The sequence below is a fragment of the Lacerta agilis genome, chromosome 5 (assembly GCF_009819535.1).
Source record: "Lacerta agilis isolate rLacAgi1 chromosome 5, rLacAgi1.pri, whole genome shotgun sequence".
Taxonomy (NCBI): Eukaryota; Metazoa; Chordata; class Lepidosauria; order Squamata; family Lacertidae; genus Lacerta; species Lacerta agilis.
In genome coordinates, this window is record NC_046316.1 from 45,618,173 (window position 1) to 45,638,527 (window position 20,355).

Here is a 20,355-nt window from a genome sequence, read left to right on the forward strand (position 1 = left end):
AGCATGAGCACCTAATATGAGTAGGCAAAGTAATATGAAATATTTTAAAATAATAGAAATAACCATTTCCTTTCCAAATCCCATCCTTAATTCTAGCTTTATAACGTCTGTGGTACGGTTTGGAAATCAATATTCTTAAGCAGTGTGAGTCAGGAAGGCTGTTTTTTCTGGCTCTTTGTTTTCCTCAATTTACAGTGAAAGGAAGGAACCTCCTGAAAGAAAGTAATTTGACTTTTTTGTTGTTTTGCAACAGGAGAAGTATCGGATCTGAAGAGACAAGCTGTTGAAGAAATGATGGATAGAATTAAAAAGGGGGTTCACCTTAGACCTGTTAATCAGACCAGCCGTTCTAAGACAAAGGTTTGTTAACAACTTGCATGTAAAACATGGTGGGGGGAAGAACTGTGTTATTATAAAATACATGCTCTGTTCCAGGAGAATAGATGGGTCCTGAAGCTCCTCTAGTGCAGTGTAATTCAACCTTGAGTTCCCATATATTGTTGGACTACAACTCTCAGCATACCTGCCTATTGATAGATAAACTGTAGGTTGCTAAAAAGTAATCAGGGGGGCAGGCTCACTCTCCATCTCTTCAAACTGACCCCTAGCTAATGCCTGTGAAAGCAAGAGCTTGCCATAATCTGTCAGAAGAAATGGGATTGATTATGTTGGGCAGAAGGAAAGGAGGGTAACAGCCGCTGAGGCACTCCAACCTGGATTGCAGAGTTAATGCAGCCTTATATGACTAACTTATAAGACCACACTCATTTCTTTCCCCTTTCAAGGGGAGATGACCCAGGCAGATAGCAAAATAATGACTTTTTTGAAAGTTTCCAAAACCATTTCCTACCATTAAGGTTCATCTGATTTATATTACTTCATTCAGAAGCAGTCACTGGGTAAGATCAAATTTCTGCACTAGCTTCCTGCAAGGTAGGTCACTGCTGCTTACTGAGGTGGGGGGAGGTCAGTGTAGTGCAAACACACCAGCAGAGCCAATTCAGCGCTCCTGTCAGCATGTTTGCACCACACCAACCTCCCTTCCACCCCACCCCACTCCTGAGTCCCTCCTAGTAGGCAACAGGAACCCACCTATTGGGAAGCTGGCATAGTTTAGCATATTTCTTTGTGGTGAAAACCCTCTTCCAATAGCCTTGCCTCCAATTTTCCTCTTGTGCATGCCTAAATTCTTTAGTCAACGTCTGCAAAATCACATTACCTAGATGGGTGTTTTGTTTTCATTTACAGCCAGAAGTACCCAAACCCTCTGAGAGTGCAATGAAAGAGTTAAAGGGAATTTTGGTAAGAAAAAGAGAGAAAACAACAACTTTGCATTATACTTTGTGTCCTTGTGTCGTTGCTGAAAAGTGCCCCAAGGGAAAGAAGATGGTGGATGTAGACAGGTGTTCAGAACTATGTTTTCTTTTTTCTTAATTATGTGAACTCATGTGACATTCCAAACATAGGGATGGGGAAGAAAATTGGATCAAATCACATTTAATAGTGAACCTAACTAATTCTCACTTCCTGAAACAATTCACGAACTGAAACATCCCCATCCTTCAAATTTTGTGCTTCTCCAAATGTTACAGTGCAGTTCTCCAGCCAAGCAATGGGTATAAAAATTAATATACTAGGGTAAAATGTGTATATAATGCATACATGTGTGAAAATAACATTAAAAATGCCCTCTATCAGGGGAATTGGCATGCAAAAATGTGTACATTAGGAGAAATTGGCACTTACATGCTGAGGAGACCTTTTAAAAAAATCACAAAGTAATAAGTAATATGGAAATGTGGATAACTTAATGTAAGATTGGGAAAATGAGAAACTGAAATTGACAGATTTACGCCTGCCTAATTTCAGCTGAATCTTAGTACCTGTTCTAATAGATCTAACTGGTTCCATGCAAATCTCTTCACTATGAAGAGTAAAAAGGAACACTCGATAAAACCAACTTCTAGTGCATTTGCCAGGCTAGTCATTAGCACAGTGAGACAGGAAAAATAAGGTTGGGAGGTGTAAAGCTAAATCCTTATATGCATATTGTTACTGTGCTAATTATGCATTTTGTGTAGTTCTCCGTATAATTGTTGTAAACAAAGTGATATTAATTTGTTCCATTTCAAGCTTGATGTAAAACACCTTACTTTATTTCCTTTGCTACTAGATCTGTAGCATGAGCACAATACCAAGGAGTTATGTGTTAATAATATGCCTCCTCTGTTAAATTCAGAATACTAACAAAATGCAGGATTTAAGTTAATTGAAGGAAACATTGGGAATTAAGTGCTGTTTTGCTGAAAACTTGAAAGATGTGCCAATTTTATGAATTAATGTGCTGCATTTTCCATTTTCTTCCCAATAGTCAAGAGAAGCATGAGCACTATCAAGGCTTTACATGTGCAGGCTAGGAAATGCAGCTTAGTATTGGTCCCACACCAGTTCCATGGGGAAAGAGACTTACCAGTACTCAAAAAGGTTTTTGAAGCATTTGCAGTTGTGTGGCTTAATACATGCTCTCAACACATGCCCATTGGCTGGTTTGTGCCTGCCATGGAGGGTTAACTGGGTAGATCACACTTCATTGTGTGATAGGGTGGTCCCTACTTCCTTAAAGGAAGCAGTGATATGGCCATTCCTGAAAAAACCAACCCTGGACTCAGAGGTTTATTCCAGCTACTGCCCAATTACCAATAGACCTTTGTTAGGCAAAGTGATTGAGAAAGTGGTAGGGATTCAGTTGCAGATGGTCTTGACCCATTCCAACCCTGGGCTCAAACCAGAATTAGCCTTTGTATTCCTTATGAGGACTTTCTTCAGGAGAGGAACAGGGGTGTGTGACCCTGATGATTCTCCTGAATCTGTTGGTGGCTTTTGATGCCATTGATCATGGTAACATCTTGGACTGTCTCTATGAGTCAGCAGCTGAGGTCACTGTTTTATGGTGGTTTCACTTCTGCGTACATACAGGGTCGTTTCCAGAAAGTAGCATTAGGTGAGTGTGCCTTAACACTCTGTTAGTTGATCTCTGGGGGACACTGCACAGTTTTGTCTCCAGTGTTATTTGATGTCTATGAAGCTGCTGGGAGTGGTCATTAGGAGAATTGGGGCAAGGTGTCACCAGTATGCAACAGTGCCAAGCCATTCATAGGTTGAAACCATCATCTTGAATTGTACATAGAAACAAACAGGAAGTCGGTGAATTTATTATTATTATGAATGCTGTTGAGATAAGTTCCAAGTGACCAGTTCCAGTCAATAATCTGGCTACAGTATTCTGAGCCAACTGGACTTTTTATGTAGTCTTCAAGGGCAGCCCCATGTATGAAGAATTTTTGGTAATCAAGTCAGGATTACATACTTTCCAGCAAATTTTGATGTATGATTATGACATCTTCTGTTGACTGTTACATGGCTGACCATTTTCCTGATATATTTTATTTTAGGAAACGATGAATACATCTGCAAGTTCAAGAAGCCTAAAATCCCTTGAGGCAGATAGTAATGAAACAGAATTAGAAAGAATTTTGCGGCTCAGGAAGGTGACGACTGATCAAGATAATAGCAGTAAGTTACCAAGATATTTTCTGATCCTGCAACTGAATTATGTTATCTCTTCAATGCTGTTCCAAAGGTCTAATTGCCTTCCTTTTGAAACCTTTAACATTTCAGTCCTCATTAATTGAGTGAGCTCTGATTGCTTTCTTGGCTGATCTATGGTCTCATAAGAGCTGCACTCTAACATCCCCAGCATTGTTCAGTAAAGCCATTCTAGGCAACCTTCTGCTCTGAAGTTCAGACACTGACACTAAAGCCATTGTGATTGTTTCCACCGATATGCTTTCTTTCCAATAGGTTCATAAATTAACTATGTATCATAGGAACAATAACTGATAGTTATCATATAAGCTTATACATCAGGAATATGATTTCAGACTCATAGGAAATAAGAAAACCTTATTCGTTGTTCCAAGAACAGTTGTACATACAAATAAAATGCTAATTATTTTCCAAAGTGAGCACATCCAGATAATACATCGGGGAAGAAAACCTTGAAAAAGTGAGGGTGTGTGTGTGTCTTAAGTGGCACAGTCTTCAATAGAAAGTGGTGCATATAGTGATCAAAATTGATCTGGACTAATTAATGCTTTGGCACAATGCCACTCTATAAGTGTATAATAATGTAATTTAATAATGCAGATGCTGTATTCTTTGGGTTTTAGATCCAATTGGAATATTGGCTTCTTCTGAATCCAAATCTATGCCAGTGTTGGGTTCCATTGAAACACAGTCTGGATTGAACAAGAAAACTCTGGCAGCAGAACTTGGTCCCAATTCTTTGGGGTCGGATGAAAAGTGTCACAAAATGGTTGAAAGCACAAGTTCCGACATTCAGTAAGTAGTATATGTTTGTTGATGATCTCCCTTGCAATGAGATCATGTCATTTAGGTCTTTCAAAACCCCTCCATTCAAAAAGAGGAGTTGATATTTCAAGAAGATCTAGACATGTATGACACAGCAGTTGTGTAAAACTATGACTTCCTGTTCCTGCTAGCACTTTGTTTTTAAATCCCTCTCAGCTGAAAACATAAGCACAATGCAAAGAATAACATTTGCATTAAAAAAGGATTGTGATTACTGCTCATATTCACTTGCATGATTTCTGTTCCTGACCTTGTACAAAGATGAGGCAAGTTAAATGTCCTAAATTTAATCTAATTGAGATAATAAAGGCTTTGGGGATTACTATCTGTGAAGATGGAAAACTGAAATATCACTCTTTATATCATTAGATGTCATAATATGCCATCTCTTATTTGTATTTCATTTTTCAGTGTTTGGGATGTACACGTTCCCATTTAAATGACAGCTGCAGTTCTTGGGTTGCTACAGTCCTGAATAACTGAATTATACTACTGCAAATTAGCCATTAACTAATTTGGCAATATATCTCAGTAGCAGCAGCAATGCATATTCAATTTTGCCAGGAATATGTATATTTTCTTAGCCTAAGATGCAGCTGGCGATGCAACTTTTAATCAGTGGTAAACAGAATGCCGAGCTACCTGGAGGTGTGATCAAGAGCTTTGAAGCTTCCATCTGTTTGGCTGAATAAATCCGCAGTTCGGTTTGCCCAAGGTATTACCTGACTGTACATTTTCTTTCAAAGTGCTGTTTAATCATCAAAGAGTTAATCCTGCTTCAGAAATGCACACTTCAGACAGATCCGGTCGAGGGTCAGTTTGTTTTATAACAATCCCCAGCTTTCTATAAACTTCTCTGATGCTTTCCATTTGGTCCTCTTTTCCGGATGTTAGGCAGTTTATTACTTACAAGAGGAAAAAAGGAAATAGGTGAGACAAATCAGATCAGCAAAATGTTATAATCATGGTTAATTAAACCTCTGATTTCCTGTTCTATCAGTTGAAAAAGGAACACCTATTCTCAAACAACTGCATCTCATAGTTCAAAGGGGTAAATCTCAGCAAATGAAGTGGAAATTCAATTCACGCCTATTTTTGTGTGCTTCCTTTATCATTCATAAAAACAGGCTAAAAACCTTATTTCTTATTTCTCTTGCTTTTATGGTTTTCATCTCATTCTGTTTTAAATGTTTGGGTTTTTTTAAAGTATGTTTTGAAAGGAAATAGCTCTCTAGTTGTATTTTATTTCTTCTCATTCACACATCCCTGATAAAAGATTACCGAGTTTCTATCTTTCTGATTAAATTTGTTTAATTTGACATCATTATTGTTGCATTTGTGAGCCACTAGTGAAACACAAAGGCAATTTAGTTCAGGGATGAGTTGTTGTTTTTCTGTGAATTACGGCTTTGTTCATCTGTGGATTTCCACTGCTTTGGATGGATAATGTTAATCAGAAGATTCTACTTACTCTTGCTACCTTTTTGTCTACCTTTTATTCTAGTAAACTAAGTGGAAATTGCATTTGCAAGGAAGGAAATGAAATAATTGCGGGGCCCAAGGTCTCCCAGAATGCGTGATGAATTGACCATGAAAAGGATCTTGTATCGACTGTCATAGTTGTTAGGAGCTGTAAAAGCATACGTGAAACTCTGTTGATTATGCAGCTTGCCTATTCAGCAACAACCAAAAAAGGACACCTTCTTATTTAAAATTATATGCTTAAAAAGTAAAACAAGTGTCACCGGCTTTGTAGAGGCTATGTAGTCTTGGTGTGACCTAGTCATGCAGCCAGTAGACAATGGCCATATTATGAAACTGCTGAATTGTGAGTCCATTTGGCAATGTTTACCTGGGGCAATCTGAGCAGCCTTTCAGAATCTACTGCTGACTAGGGGAGTACCCCTCTGTGGGGGCTACAAAAGAGCAACTACTACAGGGGCTACTTAGCTGTCGCCAGAACAAGAGGACACTGATCAGTATTTTTAAGAATTGCATAGTCTAATTTATATTTATAGATACACATTAGAAATAGTCTGTTGCAGAGGTGCTAACGTTGTTGGACAATTTCAAGGCCTGACTTGCTTTCAGCTGAATGCCCTTAGATGGCCCCTTTAGGCTAAAGTAGCTGCCACACATGGGAATTTTGGGCTTGCTTTCTTGTGGAACCTTTGCCAACTTAAACCCTCTTGGGTTTTGCTCAAATGTCACCTTATCTTGTTTTGTACTTGGCTGCCCTGTTTATATGAGCATTCCCTGCATCTATGTTTGCATGAGTCACTGTTTAAATATTGTAGGCGTGTACAATCGTACACAACTCTGTGGCATTTTTTAAAGAGTGGCAAAGAGAGATTGTTGACATCCATCTAGCTTGAAAGACAATGGAGTATGCCTCTGGGGGCGAAGTCAAACCGCTGCGTTAGCAGCACCAAAGTGACTTCCTCAGGATGCAAGCCTGGGCAGTGTGTATGAAGTACTGGGCTCTCTAGTCGATAAGACCCCCTCTTGGCCTCACTGATGTGGTCCAAAGGAAAGCAGAGCAGTATGTTTGGCACCACCATGGCTGTAGGAGTTGCCAGAAGGAGGCATACAGGGCGTCATCCCTTCATTCTTCCAGAGTTTGTCATTGCAAGCAGGAGAAGTTTCTAAACCACCAAGGGTTTGAGACCCATCAGCTAATCTCACCTGGTTTAGCTGGCCAGTTGAAGCCGTTCCCAGGGTATGGCCACTTTCACATGCTGACAGCTTCTAGGAGCCACAGGTGAGAGCTGTGTGCAGGGTGGGGACCAAAGGTGGAAAGACTACCCCAAAAGGAGGACAACATGTCCCCCACCAGAGGTACTACCATTCCCCCAAGACTCCATACATCCCAGGGAGAGAGAGGGAGAGGGAGAGCGAGCGAGAGCACACAATGATAATATATGAGTAGCAAATAAGTAATGTAGTCGGATGACAGAACCATTCTGACAAAACATGAGTCAAGCTTTGTGACATGAGGACAGTGGACAGAATCCACATTACACTGAACACATAGTTTGGTGTTCCATGATTCTTCAAATAGCAGTGGTGTGGGGGCAGTGGTGTAGCAACAGACCGTTGTTGTTCAGCTTTTTTTAAGGGCAGCTGCTGATTTCAGGGATGGGAAGCGGCTCCGCTACCCGCAAGCTCCCTTGCTGCCCAGAATCCCAACCCCCAACGCACTGTAGCCACCGTGCCACACTACAGACACCCCGTGGCACCCAGTGGACCGCCCCTGGCTAGCTACACTATTGTGTGGGGGTGATCAGACTGTAGTGAGATAGGAGAGATTTTATTTTCACCCATCCTCCTTGGACTGTGATCCTGATAAAAATTTGAACCCGTGGCAGTTTCCCTCCTGTATGTGTCCCCCTGTCTCCACAGTCCTGATTGTTATCAGATTGCACTGCAGCTGCTTTTTAAAAATAATTTAAAATAACAATTTAATTTTTTTTAAAAACTATGGCCTGGTTTGAGATAACCATTTCCTTGGTTTATGAAGCTGACCAGTTAACAGGCCAGTGTGTTTAACATAGCATATCGTTTGGCTGTTAGATATAAACTTCAGAAGGCTTATTTCTAATTCATTGTGACTAAAATATACAAAGGAGAAGCAAAGGCTAAAGGAACTACCATGTTTAATGGCAAATTTGTGCCCCCTTATGTATACTTAAGCCAAAGAAGAGCAGTTGGATTAATATGTTACGGCATGGAATTGCAGCATGGAGTTGATTAAAGAGCAGCATGCTATAATTTCAGAAAGGCTGCTGTGAAGTCAAACAACTCCTTTTATTACTACTACAGTGGTACCTCGGGTTACAGATGCTTCAGGTTACAGACTCCGCTAACCCAGCGGGGAGACTCCATTAGCTAAAGTGGTACCTCAGGTTAAGAACAGTTTCAGGTTAAGAACAGACTTCCAGAACAAATTAAGTTCTTAACCTGAGGTACCACTGTACTTCTGGTTGCACCAGAACAGATTTAGATTTCATTGTAACAAATATTGTAAGAGTACTTGGTCTGTTGACCCAACAGCTTGTACTATCTTCTCCTGGGTGTTTTTCCAAGGAAGACCAGATTAGTGTTGTTGCATGTTGCTGTCATCATATTACCGGTACTTCAAAGCCTTTGGGGGGGCATTTCAGAAATTGTCAACTGCTTTGTAAGCAACAACAGGAATGAACAAATCATGTGCCATGTCATTGTATTCTTCCAACAGGCCATTTATTTAGTGTTCTTGCAATTTGCTCTTTCAGTGCCTAGAAAAACTTGTAATGCTTTTGCACTGATTTTGGCAGTCTGGAAGAAACTGGTGATTATCCTGGTTGTAGGAAGAGTTAAGACATTTCCCAGTTGATTTATGCATCGCAAAGCATGAACACTGCAAGTTTAGGTTGTCTGCCTTAACTTTCACACCTCATAAGCAGCAAAACAGTCCTGCCTAATTCTGCTTGCCTACAGCTTAACCTCTGCAAATCCATGGTTTCTCTTGGTCTTTTAACCACAATCTGTTTCCACCTACATGCTGAGATCACTGAATGAAGCCCTACTTTTCCACTGACCACCCTACCTTTCCAATATGCTTTCATTTAGGTTAGAGCGAAAGCTTACGTAAGTAGGTTGCATATTTTAAGTGGAGAACAAAGTTGATTGATGGCGGATGCAAAAGAAGGAGGCATGACTTGAGGGAGATGGGCACTGGAACATATATCTGTTTCATAACAAGGCGACATGTAAGTCAATAAAGGAAGAGATCTGTTAAACCACACATACTAGTTTGCAACAGGTTGGCACTATTTCAAAGTAAATGAATTCAATTTTTAGAATTTAAAAGTAAAGTAAGCCTGCTAGTCTTATATGTTCAGATATCCAATATCATTTATTTACAGTCCACTGTCCACTAACTCAAAGTCACAGAATGTGAAATACTTTTAAAAAGAAAGAAAGAAATCAGAAAACAGTCACAGAACGTCTTAGGGAGAATTGTATTGGCTTGAATGGTTACTTAGCTATTTTTTCATTCATACACAAGATTGAATTTTGCAGCTTAAGATAAGCTTTGCATGAGGTTTGCTGTCAGTATTAAGAATTTATCATTAAAGTCCGCTGTACATTTGAACCCATCTCCCATGCTCAACCCAAGTTGCAGAGGAAGTGGTTTAGGGATGAAAGACAAGAGAAAATACCAGTGGATGGAGGATAGATTGTGTATAATACATGAGACCTAATCCAATTGTTCTCTGCAAAATTAAACACAGCAGGAGTTTCATTTAGGCAGTTTCTTCAGAGAAACTAGGTGCTAATTTTGTTCAGTGTGGAACAGTTCCTGACGTTCCTGTGGTGTTCGTACATGGACGGGAAAGTTGCTGTATCTTACTCTTCCAACCTTCCCCCTTCCTTTTACTTAGTACATTCTCTGCACTTAGTAAACATTTCCATGTAGTAGAGAACTCGGTTAACAGAAGAAGCCACATATTGGGTAAGGTTTAATCTGATGATTTTATACAATTAAAGGATTTTCTCTTTTTCCCTCAGCTGTAATCTTAGCACCACTGAATTGTCTACTGGCACTGCAGGAAACAGCTCAGCCTTAGAGAGAGTCAACTACAAAGGTTTTCTGTGTGCAGTTTGTGCATGGGCAATTAAGCTTTAACAACAAATTGGAAAGAACAACAGGATGTGTTGGAAGCTGAGAATCTTCTTCCTTAAAAGATTGATGCCTTGTGGATGGTGAAAGAAGGGTGCATAGATACATCAGAAACATGCTTTAAATCTGAGCAGTTTCAGCATCTTCTCGCTGCTCTTTATTGCATGCCATACAATGGCTAGAAGAAATCCTAAGAATATTTCTTAAAAAGAAGATCTAGCACAGTGTCTCCAATGTCGTGTCCTCATTCATATCCACCTTCCTATGCTGCAGGAGCCTTTAGCATTTCTGCTATTTTCTTTATGTATCTAATGTGTTGTATAAGTACTGCTCAATGAGATTGCTCCTGGGTAACCCAGGAGCCTGTTACTTCAAACAGTAATACCCTGATGGTTTGTAATCAGTACTAACCATAGAACTCTATGGGTCTGGCCCAGGGGGTCTAGCTGGTGGAAAAGGTTGTGGCTAGACTGCTGGTGGGGACAGACTGTGACCAGCACATAGCTCCAGTACTCAAAAGTCTGCACTGGTTGCCAATATGCTACAAGGCCATTAACAATTTGGGTCTAGGGTGCCTCAAGGACTTCCTGATCCCCAGTGACTCTGTCCAATCACGGAGGTCTTTTGGGGAGGAGGTCTTTGGGGGAATCACTGATAGTGGTGTTCCGTGGCTCAGATGCACGATTCATATCCACCAGGAGCTACTGGTATGTGTTTTAATAATTCCAAGGTGGCAAATTAGTTTCTAGTTCCCTTTGTAGGACTGGAATTAATGCAGTCTAGAGGCTTTACATTCAGTGGAGATATCACATAAACTTCAGATAGAGAATGTTGCTCTAGACTCTAGAGCAAGATATGACAATGTTTGCATTACTTCTACAAATTATAAAGGCCATTTGTCAGACTGGCATGTATTTTGGAGAATCGTTTCTTCTTTTTAAGGTTTCAGTTTCAGATTGTAGTAAAGCAAATGCTGCATCAAAACCAAGAGGATTTGAGTATGATGGGATGCCACATGAAAGGCTGTGTAAAAATACCTAAATAAATGAAGTTTCAATGGGAGATCAAAAAATCTAAGGCACAAGCTTATGGTCTTGTCATTGCTGTTTGGATTAATACTTTTTCTTTGCATGAAAATGGTGGACAGGCGACCTATAGCCCTGACTCTCGTGCGAAGTACTGTCTTATCACTTTTGCTTTCCATGTTTCATGATTTGTGTTATCTTTCGTGATGTGTAAGTCCTTGCACTGAGAGTGGCAGCGGGTGTTTGAAATTATTGGCTGATAGCAGTTATTATTAGAATGTTTGTATGAGCTTACACAATAAAACCCCAAGCTGTTACTGTTTATCTTGTTAATTATGTCTTTAGTTCTTAATTCATAGGTTAATAGCATTTAGCTGATGTTTAAAATCTGGACTGAGTGCTGCTGCCATTGCATAAAAGGGAGACTACATCCAACCTTTCTTCAAAAAATAAATAAATGCTTTCTTCTTCCTGCACAACTATTAATTTGCATATTGACTTTCAGAACCGTGTTATCAATAGAGTATGCACAGAGCTAGAAGTTAAGACTCTGTCACTTCATATCTGCTTTCACAAGTACTAGTTAAACATCATGCCATACAAACTGGTTTATAGGTCAAAAAACGCCTGAGTGATCCTTCATAGCAATACAGCGCAGACTTAATTTTTCTCCTCCCAACTGCCCTACCCACAAAAATAGTCTGCACAGATAGCATTTTTAAAAATCAGTTTCATCGCAGCTGAAACTTATTCCAGAACAGAAGAGCAAAGTTTCACTAATGCCGCTGAGATTTTTCTGGTATGAAGCAAGGGCTGAGTGCAATCCCACCATGATCTGCTCCTGTACAAATTGTGTTCAGAACAATAAAGTACCACTGACAGTTACAATAAAGCTGAGCGGATTGTACTGTTTTATACAGAATTCAAAAATCTGTTTTGCACAGTGTCGTTAAGCTGTGCCAAATTTCAGCTCAGGGTACAGTGTGGTAAGTCAGCAGTAAACACTTGAGAGAGATTTTATGGTTTTTAACAATAATATTGCACCGTAAATAACAGCAGTTGTGTAAAAAGGGGACTTGGGGGCGGAGATGCACCAAAGGAACCCTGAGCGGCAATTTTATTTTGTGCTAGAACATAATCACTGGGTTTTGCCATTAAACTGTGTTATAGTGACAGACTTTAATCTCCCATTTTTCTGTCCTCAAAGGTGATAAATATGATTGCTCTGTTATCCTTTTTTATTATTGTAAATGACACAGGCTTCACACTCTTTGGCAGTGCATCAGCCGTTGGATTGCTGCCATCCACTAATGCAGGCCCCCTGTGGAGATCCCAGTGAAGAATTATACTCTGATTCACCAGATTGTGTTAAATAGTCCAGCTGTTGAGATTTTGAAAGATGGTTACCTCTAAAGTGATTTATTTTTTTTAAAGACCTTGGCATTTATGGCTTTGACCATTTTGATAGTGTTGGGGCAATCATCTTTTCAGAGGTAGCATTTTCTAAAATAACTCTTCTTGTTGTTTATGTCACTTCCAAAGTTTCATTCACGGTGATGTTAAGGGAGGGACCTGTTCCATTTTTAGCAAAAACAAAAATAAGCAGCAGGCAGAATCTGCATAAAATAAGACTTTGGAATGTGAATAATGGCCAAACGGACTTGCCAAATGGATCGGCTACAGCCAGGTTCTGAATTAGTTAGTCTCAAGTTCCAGTGTTTGGTGTGATTGTGGTGTATATAATTTGAACTGTGAAGATCACAGAGGAAGAACAAGGTTTTGCTGTTATAAAGTAGCAATTTATTGTTGAAGAAATCTGGAACCTGAACATAAAATTCTGCAAGGATGACAATTTGTTATTTCTGTGATCTGGCTTTCTTTCTTTAAAACTGTAGGGCTTTATGGCTTTCCCATCTAATCAAATACAAAACAGTTGAAATGGCAGCATTTCTATTTCACCTTGCCCTTGCTGAGTAACCTTCCTTCCTGAACAATTGCCCAAACTGCTCCAATAATAATTGGACCAATCACATCAATTTCGTTCTCCCCAAAGGATTCTTCTTGTTCTTTCCAATACTTATAGCTTCTTGGCAGCTACCATATTCTGCACTCAAAATAGCCAAATAATCTGTACTTAGTGCTTTTGAAGTAGGGATGCAAGCCAGTATGTTAATGATTTGTTCCTATATTTACATGTTGCTTTGTGCTTCCAGGTCATCGGCCAACATGGGGCTTAAAAATAAGGTTGCTGGTACAGAAAAGGAAGCAGAATCAATGGTACTACTGAGTCCTGAGAAAACCAAAGAGCCCACGCCTGGACATCTGAATCAAGACAAGGGGACTGAAGAAAAAGGTCGTCAGCTTCATAAAGATACTAGCGTTCGGAAAACAAAAGAGACAGACAGCTCTCATTGCTAATTGATGTGCTAAAAGGCATTAACTTCTGGAAGTTCCTTTCAGTGAGTGTCAGTTGTTTCATTTGTGTATACTGGGAAGGGCTTAATTCTATAGGGTTGTATCCAATTTAGTTGTACTCAGAGTAGATCCTTTGGGTTGGATTCAGCTAAGTTGTCGCAGTAGCAAAAACCAATGCAATATGTCTTGCTAGCACAACAAGGACTTCTCCCGCTGTGTACCCCCTGCTACCTCCCCAAATCTGCTCAGGTCAGGAAACCCCCCAGAACAGCACAAGGGGAGATCATTCCATCTGGCAAGCAAAAATGCTTGCTCTGGAACAATTTCCATAGTGCAGCATGGAATTCTACACATTTAAATTAATAGGTATAAGTAACTTACATCTATTAATTTGAATGGGACTACTTTGAGTAGTGCTTATCTGAATGCAACTCCTCCTAGTCTCTAATCATGTAACCATGATTTTTTATTGAAATGACCTTAAGTTATATACAATTTAAAGTCTCACATTGGACTTTCTCCTGTAGCAGCAGGGAAGTTTTTACTGAATTATTGTATTGGGTTTCTTTCTTAAATTATGCAGTACATCAAAATTTATTTTGATATTATTATTTTATATTGATGCCTTGTTTAGGACTGAAAGCTCACCAAAACTGATAGATTGATTAGGTAATCACAGAAATGCACTTCTACTGATAGATGCAGCCACAAATCAGTTTTAGAAAAGGAAAGATGAACTTAACTCACCTTAATAAGGCAAGATATAAGTGAGCCTTTTGGCCATCCATGTAGTCTCTTCACACAAGCAATCCAACCAACCAGGAAGTCTTTCCTTCATTATATGGTTAACAGATTTGGAACAAGCCAGGGTGTTGATCCACATTTTGATGTTGTTCGTTGAGGACGTATGCGCAGCCAAAAGGCTTGTCCCAAATGTACTGGGGACTTCTCTGCAAGACTTATGAAAATTTGAGCTACCACCTGATTAAAAGGCTCTTCAGCTACAGTCTTGTGCATCCACTAGACTATGTCCCATTAAAAATAGTAGAACTGAGCACAAATGTTTAGAACTGCACTGTTAGTTAATTGTATTGCTTTTAATAGATCACTGTTTGCATATATCTGCATATGGCAAAGAGGCACAGTTTTTAAGAGAAAAGGTAGATTATCTTGGTTATTAGGTTATATACAAATATGTTGTAGGAGATATCATCATAAAAGACACATTCCTTCTGTTTCATGGGGAATGCCAGTGGTGCTTTTTAAAAGTTCTGTACTAAAATTAGTTACTTTTTAATCTGTTCCCTTATTAGGGCACCATGTTCTGTCATTCAACAATGCAATTCTGTGCATGTCTGCTCATAAGTATTTTACATTGATTCATTGGGGTTCACTCCTAGGTAGGTGGCTACAGAATAACAGCCTTAAAAAATGCACAAGAGTTTATGCAATTTCCATTTGTTTCAAAGAGGCCTGTACAAGAGAAGTCCCCAGTGGATTCATTCCCACATAGCTATACCTCAGTAGCCCAACATAATTTTATATAAGGACTATTTTATCCATCTTACCCATAACAGCTGTACTTAGATATTTTTGAAAAGCAAAGACTCAGTAGTTCTGCCTTATAACAGGATCTTGTCAGCAGTGTCCCCTTGAGTATTGTTTTGCTGTTGGCAGGATCAGTCACAGAAGTTAGCAATAGCAAGCTGATGCTTCCAAGGCATGGCTTTCAATGCCACTGAATTCCTTACGGAGAAGAAAGTAAATGAGGCCTATTTCCCTTAAAATAATCGACCTGTTCAGACATCATACAACCCAGCTAGGTTTTGCACTCCTGTCTACATAAATGGCTTAATTTCTCACCTAATTTCATTCCAACTGATAGTTTTAAATAAATTATTATTATTATTATTATTATTATTATTATTATTATTATTATTATTATTATTTTATTTATACCCTGCCCACCTGGCTGTGTTTCCTCAGCCACTCTTTTGTTATGCTTCATACTTAGCACCAAACCACTCATTAATCCTGGTTCCATTTTCACTGCAGAGGGAACCTGGAATTCATTTTTATGCCTTAACATAAAATGGTCTGAGTTTGCTTGGAAGCTTCTCCATGCAGAGGGCTCTTAATGTGTGGTGGTTCACCACATGGACCATAATTTCTACAAGAACCATCTGCCAGGGATGTTTTGTGCCATTTTGAGACAGGCAGCATAGTGAGCTGGCTGATGCAAAGAACTGACCATACAGATGCTGTTTCATATGGATGCAGTTTCGTGCAGCTTCTGCTTGGTTGCCATTTTGTTGCTTAATTCTGTCCCCACTTGGCTTCATCTGTCTACCTTGATGAAATAAAATAAATACTTGCTCAGGGAGGCAGACTAAAGCAGCACCCCAGTTCTAAGACAAGGAGGGCAAATCTGCCCTTTCACCCTGGTTTCACCAGTGGTACTCATACTACATAAGGCCATGAGCAGAAGCTGGCTAAAATCCCAAATGTCATAGTTTTCACTTATGAATCAAAATCATAGTTAACAGATGGACATTGAACATTATTAAGAAACCCAGATTCATTGCATCTTTCAGTTCTTATAGTTCCTATATCCACAATGTTCAAAATTGTACCCCTATTATAGGTTTATAGTTTCCTGCATACAAATACTGTAGAATTAAGTGCATTGCATCTACCAGAAGTAGTTTACAAGTTATCTTATACCTGGAAATGAAAGGCAAATTGTATTAAACAAAAGCATCTAAAATACATACAGTAGCTGCTAAACTGCTCTAAACCCCCAAGCAAATATTTTTGTCTGTACACCCAATGAAAAACAAGCCAGTCGTCTCTCTGGATAGGACAGCTGTTGTTGTCCAACTGGGCCTTGTGGCACACCAGGCAAGGTGTTTATGGAGTTCGATAAACTTAGGAAAACTAAAAACCTTTCTATAGTCCATAGTATCATTTCATCACCCAGAACATTCATGGTCCTTTCTGAGAGTTCAGACCATGCTGTGTCTCCACACATATTATGTTAACCAGTACTTAGCTCTCATTATGCAGCCATGGCCTCTTCCCTGGAAAGCTGCGGGCATCATAGTAAGTGTGCAGTTTATGTGGCATTTTAAAGTAGCTGTGATCTTCACTAACACCTCTGTGCTGCATAGGAGAAAAGTGGTGGTCATGGTTTTGCTGCCTGTGGCAAGAGGACAGCCTACAGTTTCTTGCAGTCTTAGCCATATTTTAAAGTGCTGCCTCAAACATTCTGCTCTTTTCAAATAAGGGCTTAGCATTTCTGTTGCCTGCCTGCACTTCATTGAAATGTCTGCTTTCGTGCATGTTTCTAATTTACCATGTGCAGCTGTGACACACTTCAACAACTGCTTTGCTTATCAATAACCCAGGAAGAATGTCGTCTATAGGCACATCTAGAACATGCCTCCAGCTCTCGGTGGTGCTCCTCTAATGGGAATTTGGTTGCTAATTGCTGAGACTTCCATTATTGTTTTTTTCAGCACTTTGCACGTTTTGGGTTTCTACAGTGATCAGAAATTGGTATATTTGACCATTTTGAGGCATCTCTTGAGGGGAAAAACCCAAATGCCATCTTTCCCCAACTGTTTTTTCAACTAAACATTCACGTTTACCAGCATGTCATATCTTGATTGTTCTGCCAGGCTGTGTAAACCCTGTGTGCATGTTACTCATGTGTAGAGAATGCATGAATATGGGCAAGAGCATTTTTTTAACAGCCAACCTTTTTTAAAAAACAACAACCACACATTGAGTGTGGTTGTCGGCATAAGAAGGCCAACGCCCAAGCACCTCCTCCTGTGTAGGGCCTCCATGCAGTTAGGACGCCCAAACAGCCAGATGTCCAAAATGCACAAAGCCTTACAGACAAGGAGGCATCTTGGACTTCCTGTGCAGACTGTGGCTGGGGTGCTGTTTTGGGGGGTGTTGTCTGGGAGAGTTGTTGCTGTTGGTTCTTTGAATCTTTATTTTAGATCCTGTGATTTATGTGGAAATTGTTCGGTCTGCTTGTGCATTTAAATGTTTTCTTTATTTATTACTCTTTTTGTAACATTTTTTCATGTTGTAAGGCGCCTTGAGTATGGTTGGAACTGGAAAGGCAGCATACAAATAAAATTATGTATGTTTGTACAGTGGTGCCCCGCTAGACGAATGCCTCGCTAGACGAAAAACTTGCTAGACGAACGGCATTCATCTAGCGGAAGCTGCCCCGCAAGACGAATAAGTCAATGGGGCTGCTTCGCAAGACAAAAAATTTTCGTCTTTTTTTTTCGTTTAGCGGAGCGCGGCTGTCATTGCCGCTTCGCTAGACGAAAAAACCGCTAGACGAAAAAATTCGCAGAACGAATTATTTTCGTCTAGCGGGGCACCACTGTACTGACAACTACACTCAATGCACAGTTCTTTAGTACAGACCAGGGCATTTTAGAGTATGCCTTACCCATGAGTAACATGTACATGGGGCTGCAGGCAGCTGAATCATTTCACAAGACCAAGTCTATAGAAATCTTGTATTGCACTGACCTTCTCTTGTGGCTCTATATTTAATAAATGCAGGTATAGTATCTAGGATCAAGTATAGGAAGCAGCTTCTGTCTGTTTTAAAAGGCTTAAGAGCACAGTAATAGAATCTCATATGGAGACCACCAAAATTCTTTTCTCCACTGCATCCCTCCAGTGAGGAGATTAATAAACATTTTCATGTGCTGTGCTGCCTAAAGAATGTACTTGGGCCACAAAGCACCAGCCTATATGTCAGGCATGTCCAACCAGTAGATCATGATCTACTGGTAGATCCCTGGCTGATCCTGGTAGATCGTGAGACCAACCCCAAAAGCTCAACAACTCTGCAATCCTCCCCCCAAAAAGCTCAAGTCTGAGCAACCCATCCCCTCCTCACGCCCACTTCTCACTCCAATGACAATGGGTAGATCACTGCCAGTTTTTATATATATATATACTGGGAGTATATTGCAGTCTCTTGGGAGTTGGACATGCCTGCTATATATGCTGCAGTTCTTCAGTGAATCAGCATCAGGCTTCTATCATTTATTCTACTGTAAAATGACACCTGAAAACAATAGTCTGTGAAAACATCATGGGGTTGTTGTTTTTTAACCAGGTGAAATAGCTTACGTGGCATCACTCATTTCCTCATTGAAGACAGTGACAAATGTGCTTTTTATACAGTTTTCACGTTTCCAAAATCATGCTTTTTACACTACAGTGAACAGATGTGATCATCTCCTTTAAAAAACAAAAAAACACTTGAGCAATTTAATGTTAGTTTGAAATTGGGTGGTAATGTTCTTGAATGCACTGTGAGATTTTAATGATAGGTGACAATGATCAGTAATTAGGATTAAAAGATGAATGTGTTTGGTTTGTTAGCTTGGCTTTATAGTAGTTGTTCAATGCTTATCTCCTGAAAAGCAAACCATTAAAAGCTGTAATCCTATACACACTTCCCTGGGAGAAAGCCCCACTGTCCGAGTCAGGGCCAGCCCTACCATTAGGCAGAGTGAAGCAGCCGTCTCTGGCAGATTTTGGGTGCCATGAAAAGACAACAAATGATTATTTAATTTATTGTTATTGTGTTTTCACTCCCAGGAAGAGGTGGCTGTGGGATTTTCTGCCTCAGATGTCAAAGTAACTTGACCAGCCTAAGGTACATATATGCACCATGACCAAAGGTGCACAATTTGCTTGCACTGCCTCAGGCAGCAAAATGTATTGGTCGAGACCTGCTCTAAGTTAGATACATATAGGATTGCATTGTTAGTGTAGTAACTGTGTGTGTAATTTTTATTTTTATTTTGCATGTTTGTTAAGCAAATAATGGGATTGATCTAATCATTTAACTGTTTCATAAATATGGGGAAACATGTCCATTTGCTTTCCATGAACTTGCCCTTCAGTAGGTTTTGTTTCCTACTAATTGCTTTTGCACTTAGATATCAGTTTGATTACAATGAATTTCATATGGCGATTTCTAAATGTATTTTTCCTTGAATTCTTACAGGAGAATATGCAAAAAAAATGAAAATGTATTTCTTTCTAGTTAAATTATTTGTTATACTATGATATAAATTATTTATCTTTTTAATGCTGCTTATTAAAAAAGGTTTTTGACTTTTTTCCCAAAAATTGTGGCATTTTGTTGGTCTTTCTAGCTTTAAGACAGGGGTAGCCTGGTACATCAGTTTTTAGTGTGTCATGTAGCAAAACTGGTGACTGGCCGTAAGATACAGGAATCAAACACTGGTCCTTAAGACAGACAGAGCCCCAGAAAAAGCATGGGGCTAGCAGTCAGTAATGAAAGCCAGCCCAATCAAGGTCATATGTACCTGTATGTATGAATGAATGAAACTTCTGTATACAGGTTACATCATACCAATTAATATCCGTGGAAGGAGTCAAATCAAAATATGCATTCTTTGTGTACAAAGATAGAGGTCTTCTGTTGAATGGGAAGCATTTGCAGAGAAGATTACTCCATGCATTTGGCTGCACAGCTGCATTTGAAAATGACCACTATAGACTCCAGGGCTGGGAAATGTTTTTCAGACAATGGGCAGTGGTGGTGGGTGGGGTTAGAGCCAAAAATGAGCAGAGTAATGGATGTGACTTTTGCCTTGTACAGCAGGGTATATTCCTGCCACGTCAGGCATGCAAGAGGCATTATAGTTCAAGCATATATAGTCAGGTCAGGCAAAAAGCACTTGAGGGAAAGCACAGATCAGGACTGGAAAGAGTCTCAAACGCCAAATAAAGAAGCTTGGG

At 39.7% G+C, this 20,355-nt stretch overlaps 1 protein-coding gene across 1 annotated transcript in view; it reads left to right on the forward strand.

Moving 5' to 3' along the window:
• SHTN1 (shootin 1) overlaps positions 1 to 19,710 on the forward strand; it is a 69,046-nt gene extending 49,336 nt beyond the window's left edge. The window contains exons 13-18 of the mRNA XM_033149554.1: positions 254 to 360; positions 1,249 to 1,302; positions 3,453 to 3,573; positions 4,230 to 4,401; positions 13,335 to 13,580; positions 19,183 to 19,710. Coding sequence (XP_033005445.1) covers positions 254 to 360; positions 1,249 to 1,302; positions 3,453 to 3,573; positions 4,230 to 4,401; positions 13,335 to 13,539 — 659 coding nt within the window. The 3' untranslated portion in view covers positions 13,540 to 13,580; positions 19,183 to 19,710. The remainder of the gene's footprint in view (positions 1 to 253; positions 361 to 1,248; positions 1,303 to 3,452; positions 3,574 to 4,229; positions 4,402 to 13,334; positions 13,581 to 19,182) is intronic.
• The last annotated feature ends 645 nt before the right edge of the window (positions 19,711 to 20,355 follow it).